The sequence below is a fragment of the Centroberyx affinis genome, unplaced genomic scaffold (genome assembly GCF_046629955.1).
Source record: "Centroberyx affinis isolate AG114_WGS23_722 - 3 ecotype Tasmania unplaced genomic scaffold, CSIRO-AGI_Caff_v1 ptg005470l_1, whole genome shotgun sequence".
Lineage (NCBI taxonomy): Eukaryota > Metazoa > Chordata > Actinopteri > Beryciformes > Berycidae > Centroberyx > Centroberyx affinis.
In genome coordinates this window covers 102,501-112,417 of record NW_027282742.1, presented here as the reverse complement: position 1 = coordinate 112,417, position 9,917 = coordinate 102,501, and the positions used below count along the sequence as shown (strand labels likewise).

The window sequence follows — 9,917 nt, the reverse complement described above, 5'->3', positions numbered from 1 at the left end:
CATTCACACCAAACATTAAATTTATTTACTTATTTATTTAAAAGGGACAATGTCCGGTTCAAACATAAATGTCACCATTCGATGCACCGTACCAGATTATAGCTGTGAGCTAATTCGTATCTGTAGTCCCTTGGCAGGTCAAAGCAAAGAAACAGCACAATAACAAACAGTACAGAGTAAAAACAACATACAAAGTTATATAAAAAAGAACACATAAGACTAGGCTGCAACCAACGATCCCCCCCACCGCCGACCAATCCATCGTTCACCCCCTCGATCAACCGACCAGCCGCCCGGTCCGCAAAATGCCAGAAAGTGGCGAAAAACGTAGACCAGCGTCGAAGTCATTGGCTCCAATTGTAAACTAAAAACCTTTAAATTCAGCTCACAAAGACATAGTTTACATTTTAAAAATCGCTAACTGTTACCATGAAAAGTCAGGCTGTTGTAGTTATTACCAAATCAAATTCAAATGAACAAATTCTTTATAACGCCGGGGACTATCTTCTGTGCGGAACTACTTTCCTGAGATGGAAAACGTGTTTCCAGCCGGCTTATTAAGTCGTTTGAGGAAAAAGTGGTCCGGCCCGGTGCATGGTGATGATGAAATATGCTGCAGAGCAGCAGCATGGCTCTGTGACGGGTTTTTAATCGATTTTTAATACAATGGAGTTCTATGGCTGCTGGGACATGGCTGCACTGGGACCAGATACATGGACCAGACTTGTTGGCAAAACAAAATCATTGTTGATTTTGTTATTTTCATGGGATTTGTTGACGGTAAGAAATGCATTAAAAACACCGGCCTTATCCTTTAAGTCTGGTATTCACACTGAAGTCAGATTTCTCCTTCATCAAAACACAGAACACTCTGCAGGTTACTTCCCTTGTCATGTTGTCGCTGTCATATGAGAACCTCAGACTTTATTTCTGTAGCTCCTTTTAAAACTAAGCTTAGAAAGTGCTTCACAATACAAACTAGTAATAAAAACATAAGAACACGTCACACAGACAAAATCAGAAAACCAGACACAGTTTTAAGAAAACATAACGGCTAAAATATCAGCTTCAAGAGCCGTCGACAGCAAGGGAATAAAACTCTTAAATCAGACATCTGATATCATAACTCCAGGCTTGGTGCGTTATGGATCATCCAGCCTGTTTATATTGAAAACTCAGAGGAAGATGCACATTCGCTCTCATGCATAATAGCGATTTTTTGTGATTTTTTTGTGAATAGGATTGACGGCAGCCTTGGTTGTAAAGGGGAAACATATTGATTGTGATCTATATTGGAATATTCTGTGTGTGTGTGTGTGTGTGTGTGTGTGTGTGTGTGTGTGTGTGTGTGTGTGTGTGTAGGAGCGGCAGTGGTGTGTTTATCTCGGAGGTGGTGAGAGGAGGAGCAGCTGAGCTGGACGGACGGCTGATGCAGGGAGACCAGATCCTGTCCGTCAACAGAGACGACACGAGACACGCCTCCCAGGAGACTGTGGCCGCCATACTGAAGGTCTCACACACACACACACACACACACACACACACACACACACACACACACACACCGCCTTATTCCCTCATATTAACACATTACTAGGTCAGATTACCAGAGGTGTGACCAAGTTTGTCAGTCTCAAGTCTTGAGGCACAAGTCTCAAATCAAGTCCCAAGTCTAAATGCAGATTACCAAGTCAAGTCCAAGTCAAGTCCAAGTCATTAATGTCAAGTCTCAAGTCTAAATGTAGAACAGCAAGTCAAGTGAGAACAAATCAAGAGTCCAGTATCAATTTAATATCTTAAAGAAAACTAAATATCTAGGACTTTTCAATGCAATATGGTTTTAATAGGATAAAAACTTGGTAAGAGCATCATGAGTTTGATTTCTATAATCGGTTTCAACTTCAATAAATTCAATCATTCCATACAAATTCAGAAAACAGAATTTAAATTCAGTCGTCTGCTGGAACAAATCTCATCACTTTCAATCTAAGTCATTTACACAAACACAAGATCTCAAGTCAAGACTTTAGAAACCTTTTCAAGTCATCAGAGTACAAGTCAGAGTCAAGTCCCAAGTCACCAGAACCCAAGTCAGGTCAAGTCTCAAGCAATTTGAATTGTGACTTGAGTCCAAGTCATGTGACTCGAGTCCCCACCTCTGCAGATTAATGTACATTATGAGATATTTCTCTGTTTATAAAGAGAAAGCAGATTTGTCTCCAGCAGAGATCAAACTCTCCACTAGAGGACGCTGCTGTTCAGGTCTCTGTCCTTTCTGTCATTCTTCATTCTTCAAACTGTGTGTGTGTGTGTGTGTGTCTGTGTGTGTGTGTGTGTGTGTGTGTGTGTGTGTGTGTGTTGCAGTGTGCTCGGGGGCCGGTGTTGTTGGACCTCGGCCGACTCAAAGCAGCTTCCTGGATTTCCTCCAGACGAACCTCACAGGGAAGCCAGGTGTGTGTGTGTGTGTGTGTGTGTGTGTGTGTGTGTGTGTGTGCGCACGTTTATGCATCATGAGGTTTAATGGTTGCATGTTTGTGTAATTACTTAGTGTGTGTGTCAGCTGTGTGTGTGTGTGTGTGTGTGTGTGTGTGTGTGTGTCTCACCTCTCTCTCCCTCTCAGATGAGTCATGTCAGTGGGAACAGCTCCAGCGTTGTGGCTCCGCCCCTCCCGCGACCCCCGACCTCTGACCCCCCGACCTCTGACCCCCCGACCTCCGACCCCCCCACCGCCACCTCCGCTGACCCCCGGCCCCTCAACAACAGCAGGAAGGCCGCTGGTGACATCACTTCCTCCTCCGCTAACAACACAGGTAGGGACGCTGACTTCAACCTCCACCCGCCTGTCTGCTCCTGCTGCAGTTTGGCATTTACTACATTTCCCAGAATGCCTTTCAACAACCACCAGAGAAGGAGGGAACTAGTTACATTCTGCTGTGGGTTTTACATGAGAGAGAGAGAGAGAGAGAGAGAGAGAGAGACAGTAAGGGAGAGGGACGGAGGGAGAGAGAGAGAGAGAGAGAGAGAGAGAATGTGACAATGGGAGGGAGGGAGGGAGGGAGGGAGAGAGAGAGAGAGAGAGAGAGAGAGAGAATGTGACAGTAAGAGGGAGGGAGGGAGGGAGAGAGAGAATGTGACAGTAAGAGGGAGGGAGGGAGGGAGAGAGAGAATGTGACAGTAAGAGGGAGGGAGGGAGGGAGAGAGAGAATGTGACAGTAAGAGGGAGGGAGGGAGAGAGAGAGAGGCAGAGAGAGAATGTGACAGTAAGGGGGAGGGAGGGAGAGAGAGAGAGAGAGAATGTGACAGTAAGAGGGAGGGAGAGAGAGAGAGGCAGAGAGAGAATGTGACAGTAAGAGGGAGGGAGGGAGGGAGAGAGAGAGAGAATGTGACAGTAAGAGGGAGGGAGGGAGGGAGAGAGAGAGAGAGAGGGAGAGAATGTGGCAGTAAGAGGGAGGGAGGGAGAGAGAGAGAGATAAACAGTGAAGGTTTTTCCAGTTGAGAAGTGAGTCGCCCTTTACTCAAACCTCACCCTGTCTTGTTGCTGCATTGCATTCTGGTCCGTTGAAGCTGCAGCAGAATGGACCCGGAAATGCTCGTTCATCAGCAGCAGCTTTATCTAACAGTGTTTCAGATGGGTGTCGGGTGAACTCCTCTGATGTTTTCAATGTTAAATTTGCTGATGACACAGTGACTGTTGGTTTGATCACTGAAGATGAAACAAAGGATCGTGGATGAGTGGATGAGTGGATGAGTGGATGAGTGGATGAGTGGATGAGTGGATGAGTGGATGAGTTTGTTAATCGGTGTCACGCCAGGTTTCTTCAGCTAAATACCAAGAAAACTAAGGAAATGGTTTTTGATTTCAGAGCGAGTAGAAGGACACACCAACAAGTAGCTGTTGATGCTGACTGTACTGAAGTGGTAAATGAATATAAATATCTAGGGACAGTAATTGATAAAAAAACTGTCATGGGATTTAAACACAGGAGTCATTTACAGGAAAGGATTACAACAAGCTTCAGCAGTTTGGAGTGGACAGATAACGTTTCTCTCTTATCGTTCATTTGTGGAGAGGATTCTAGCTTTCTGCTTTATTGCCTGGTATTTCTCACTGTCTGTAGTTAACAAGAACAAACTCAATAAGATTGTTAATTAGGGTTGGGCGGTATCCAATTTTTGACACCGTTAACCCTTCCCCAAATTTTCCCGCGGTATACGGTATTACCGTCTGATTAAAAATCACATTGTAGGGCTTGGAGGGAGCCGCCGATTCCAAATGATGAATTTATGTAGTCGCTGCTTTACCGTTTCCCGCCACAAGGTGTCTGCAGTGCACTTCAACTGTGATTTTCACACATGCGATACATGTTCCAGTTTTATTCTCTGAACAACATCAGAAACAGAATAGCAAACGTTAGATATTTACAGTGGATGGTCCTGCTTGGGCAGCAGCAGCAGCGGGGGGGCTTTGAGCTGGACTGGTTAGCGGGTGATTGATTCTGAGATGGGCAGTAAAAGGAGAGAAGGACCGGCACCGCTGTCTGCCTGGCCCTGCTGTCGGGGCTAATCATAACATGGCTCGATTAGCCGATCTGGTCCTTCTCTCTTTAAAACGAACAAGACGGTGGTGCTGGATAAACACTCTTAATATTATAAACACTCTTAAGGCGTTTATATGCAGCACATTGGGCAGCAGAATTGTTTTTATGACGGTAATGAAACGGACACGGTTGCTATTTTCAAATACCCCGGGACACCAGATTACCGTATTACCACCCAACCCCATTGTTAATATGTCTAGCAAGATTGCGGGTCAGCAACAACAGAGTGTGACACTGCTCTGTGAGTCCTGAGTGGCGGGGAAAGAGCGGCGATCCTGAGTGACGTATCACACTCTCTCTGTGGTGAATATGAGCGTTCACCATCAGGACGGAGGCACCGGGACGTCCCGTGCCCAGAGATCCTTTATACCTTCCAGTATAGCTCTGTTAAACACATCCTGATGATATGAGCTGTGTGTCACTTGCATTTTGTTGTACTTAATTCTTGATTGTTGGTGATGTTGATGTGGAACACTCTGTCTGTCTGTAATTGTAATGTCCTGTCTGTTGTGGTTGTTGCTGCCACAGACACAAAGAGAGTTTCCCACAGGATAATAAAGGAAACTAACTAACTAACTAACTAACTAACTAACTAACTAACTAACTAACTAACATGTCGGTTCGATCGCCATGACAACAGAGTCTGAACTCTGAACCTCTGACTGACTGTCAGTCTGCAGAGAGAAGCAGTTCCAACATGAGCTGCCTGTTGTATTGATCTGACATTTCACACTTTAAAGCTATAACTGATATTAATAATATTGATTAGATTAGATGAAGCTATTGATCTTGTGGGGAAACGAGGTTTCAGCATACAGCAAAGAATCTAGAGCAAAGAATAGAGAAAATGGAAGGGGGGGGGGGGGGTATGAAACCCTCATTAACCACTAATTAACTGATATTGATCCTATAATATTGATAATTGCTGTTGATCCTAATTGTCTCAATCCTGTTATGTTTTTTTTTTTTTTAAATACCAATCACACAGCTGTTAGCTTCACAACTGACTGGAAACTGGAAACTGTCTGTATCAGTGTGTGTGTGTGTGTGTGTGTGTGTGTGTGTGTGTGTGTGTGTGTGTGTGTGTGTGTGTGTGTTTACCACTGACTCTCTGAGGCTTTCAGTACTGCCTGGTTAAATGTTAATCACTCTATTTTTCTCTTTCTTTGTGTGTGTGTGTGTGTGTGTGTGTGTGTGTGTGTGTGTGTGTGTGTGCGCAGTGACAGATGCTGGCATGCGTACAGTGGAGATCACACGGGTAAGATCATCTCACACACACACACACACATTCCTGTTCTGTTACTTAACTTCCCTCCAAGTAGAAACCGTCTGCAGATTTTCTGACCTCTGACCTCTGACCTCTGGACTTGATGATGTCAGCAGCAACACAGTTAATACAGAGGAAATGAGAGGTGGACGGTCCAATCCTCTACTTCAGGTGCACAGACCCGGTGGTTTTGTTGGGTGTTGTTATTTATTTATGGTTTATTTGATAGGGACAGATACAATATACATAGACAAACTGAGAACAGCTATCCGATGCAAGTATCATAGTGTTTGTAGCGGATGCTAATTTGCACCCGTCCCTAGAAGGGCTTTTGTGACAATAAGAGATTAAAACAGTGAGGTAAAAAGAAGGTAAACCGAGTACAGCAAGATACAATAGAGCACAAGGAAAAAATTACTTCAAAAATTGTAATAAAAATTACAATATTATAGCCAACGTTTCAACAAAAGTCTTCTTCAGGGTTTTTGTTCAGTATGGCAAGAAACTGGGTGAATATAAAGGACAGACAGGTGTGTATAATAACAGGGAGGAGTTTCCTCAATCACATTAGCATATTGTGTCACATTCACACATTCATAAGATATATCAACTCAACTCAACTCAACTTTATTTATATAGCAGCTTTCATACAAGCACGCAGCCCAAAGTGCTTCACATAGCAAAATTACAACAAAAAAACAATAAAATGTTACAAAATCAATAAATAAGAGTCAATAAAAATAAAAATAAAAATACAATAAAATAAACACCAGGGATAAAAGTAAAAACCAATGATTAGAACTTAAAACTAAGGCTATAACATTACTCCAAACTAAAAGCCAGATTAAAAAGATAGGTCTTTAATTTCCCTTTAAAAAATATCACGAATCAGTATTGATAAAACCAATATATTCATAAAAAGACAAAACATACCACTGTAACATGAATACAGCCTGTATTATCACAAATAAGACAACGTGCATTGAGAGCAAAAAACACCTCATGGCCATAAAGGAATGAATATTACAACCACTAAAATACATCACAAGACAAACAATATATTATCAATAAATAAAGGAGTGAGAGTGAGGGAGAACGCCTCGGCCGAGACGGATCTAGGCGATAAACTCAACACACAGTCAAAGAAAAGATTTCAAATCAAAATCAATATCCAAGCCCTCGGGGGGGTGAGGGTGTTGAGCGTATGGATCCGATACGCCTCTCTTGTTTGAAGTATTTTATTTTGGTTTTTCAAAAAATATACAAAACATACAGCCACTCAATGATGACAATACAAAAACGTTCACAGGACATTACAGACGTCTCAAAAATAAATGAACAGACAAATGAGAGATCGGTGAGCCTGAACCACAGTAGAATGTTCTTTTACAAGCAGATGATCATTCAGTCATGTGAGATGGGAGATTCTCCATGTAGTTGATAAAAGGTTTGCCATATTTTATAGAAAAGATGCATCTCATTCCTTAGTGAGCAGGTTATCTTTTCCAGAGGTATACAGCTGTTCACTTCCAATACGCCTCTCTGATCAATAATACTTTCTCATAATCTTGAAAAGTTCAAGAGCGTTCACCTGTGGCTGAGCGGGCGTGTGTGTGTGTGTGTGTGTGTGTGTGTGTGTGTGTGTGTGTGTGTGTGATGCGAGCACGAACGCCAGCCGACCCACCCGCTGCTCCGCGTCTCCTCGCTCACCTCTCATTGAAAATGAATGAGGACCAGCAGACTGTCGGGAAGACTTGATTTGGTTTAATAAATGATTACAAAAGTATAGATTCTGTGTCAGTTTAGAAACAAAGTTATCATGACTGAGTTAATAAACTGAAAGTATCTCCACCCCCCCGCCCCCCCCCCTCAGGGTGTGAGTGACGCCCTCGGGGTGAGCGTGGCGGGGGGGAAGGGCAGCCCGCTGGGTGACATCCCCATCTTCATCGCCATGATCCAGGCCAACGGAGTCGCTGCCAAGACGCACCGGCTCAAGGTGCTGTGTGTGTGTGTGTGTGTGTGTGTGTGTGTGTGTGTGTGTGTGTGTGTGTGTGAGAGAGAGAGAGAGAGAGAGACTCAGACAGGAGAGACACTGACACTGTCAAATATTTATAGAAATTCATTGATTGTTAATTAATTGTTGTATATTTGTTGACATATCAATTGTATATTTAAGTTTGATTACTGATTATTGAATTGAGAGAGAGAGGGAGAGAGAGTGTGTGTGTGTGTCTGTTGCTCTAACTCAGGCTGTGTGTGTGTGTGTGTGTGTGTGTGTGTGTGTGTGTGTGTGTGTGTGTGTGTGTGTGTGTGTGTGTGTGTGTGCAGGTGGGAGACAGGATCGTCAGTATTAACGGTCAGTGTGTGGACAGTCTGTCTCATGGTGAGGTGGTCAACATGCTGAAGAACAGCTACGGCAACATCAGCCTGCAGGTAACACACACACACACACACACACCCACACACACATACACACACACACATACACACACACATACACACACACACACACACACACACACACACACACACACACACACACACACACACACAACATTGAGGATGAGCCCGCTTGCTGCTTCATTCTGGACTGTTTCTGTGTTTTCTGTTGGCTGTTCTTAATGTTCCTGTGTGTTTTTAATGGCTGCAGCCTGTAAGGTTTACTGTACTGTACTCTACTCTACTCTATTCTACTCTACTCTACTCTATTCTATTCTACTCTATTCTACTCTATTCTATTCTACTCGACTCTATTCTACTCTACTCTATACTACTCTACTCTATTCTACTCTACTCTACTCTACTCTATTCTACTCTATTCTATTCTACTCGACTCTATTCTATTCTATTCTACTCAACTCTATTCTACTCTATTCTACTCTATTCTACTCTACTCCATTCTACTCTACTCTATTCTACTCTATTCTACTCTACTCTATTCTACTCTACTCTATTCTACTCTATTCTACTCTACTCTATTCTATTCTATTCTACTCTATTCTATTCTGCTCTATTCTACTCTATTCTATTCTGCTCTATTCTACTCTACTCCACTCTACTCCATTCTACTCTACTTTATTCTACTCTACTATTCTACTCTATTCTACTCTATTCTATTCTACTCTATTCTATTCTATTCTATTCTACTCTACTCCACTCTACTGTATTCTGCTCTACTCTACTCTACTGAGCTGCCAGCCTGTGGTCCAGTGTGTGCAGCAGCTTGTCCTGCTGGTCAGGGTCTGAGCTGTCAGACAGACTGATCCGTCTCTCTGTCTGACTGGAGGGAGAAGGAAGGTTTTTGAAGCTGGAGCTCTGAGCTCAGGAACATGATCTGGATCAGAGGAAGCTCCTGGATGTTGCTGTTCTCCTTCACAGACAGCAGAAAAGAAAATATATCAGGATTCATAGTTTGAACTGTTTCTGTCCAACCAGCTGCTGTCTGACAGCAGAGATCTGGATCAGTCAAACACAGGTGGAGAGAAAAGTGTTGAGACTGCAGACTAAAACCATCGTTCAAACCAGTCAGATTTGGCTAGGGTGGGGCTGTGGGTGGGGCTGTGGGTGGGGCTGTGGCTGTGGGCGGGGCTGTGGGTGTGGCTGTGGGCGGGGCTGTGGGTGTGGCTGTGGGTGGGGCTGTGGGTGTGGCTGTGGGCGGGGCTGTGGGTGTGGCTGTGGGTGGGGCTGTGGGCGGGGCTGTGGGTGTGGGTGGGGCTGTGGCTGTGGGCGGGGCTGTGGGTGGGGCTGTGGGTGGGGCTGTGGCTGTGGGCGGGGCTGTGGGCGGGGCTGTGGCTGTGGGCGGGGCTGTGGCTGTGGGCGGGGCTGTGGGTGGGGCTGTGGGTGGGGCTGTGGGTGTGGCTGTGGGTGGGGCTGTGGGTGTGGCTGTGGGTGTGGCTGTGGGCGGGGCTGTGGGTGTGGCTGTGGGTGGGGCTGTGGGCGGGGCTGTGGGTGTGGGTGGGGCTGTGGCTGTGGGCGGGGCTGTGGGTGTGGCTGTGGGTGGGGCTGTGGGCGGGGCTGTGGCTGTGGGCGGGGCTGTGGCTGTGGGTGGGGCT

The 9,917-nt window shown here is 44.8% G+C and overlaps 1 protein-coding gene across 1 annotated transcript in view; it reads left to right on the top strand.

The window, feature by feature from the left end:
• The first annotated feature begins 5,821 nt into the window (after positions 1-5,821).
• The window catches only part of LOC139667369 (multiple PDZ domain protein-like), an 11,019-nt gene continuing 6,923 nt past the window's right edge, over positions 5,822-9,917 (top strand). Inside the window, exons 1-3 of the mRNA XM_071546819.1 lie at positions 5,822-5,856; positions 7,739-7,861; positions 8,194-8,298. Coding sequence (XP_071402920.1) covers positions 5,833-5,856; positions 7,739-7,861; positions 8,194-8,298 — 252 coding nt within the window. The 5' untranslated portion in view covers positions 5,822-5,832. The remainder of the gene's footprint in view (positions 5,857-7,738; positions 7,862-8,193; positions 8,299-9,917) is intronic.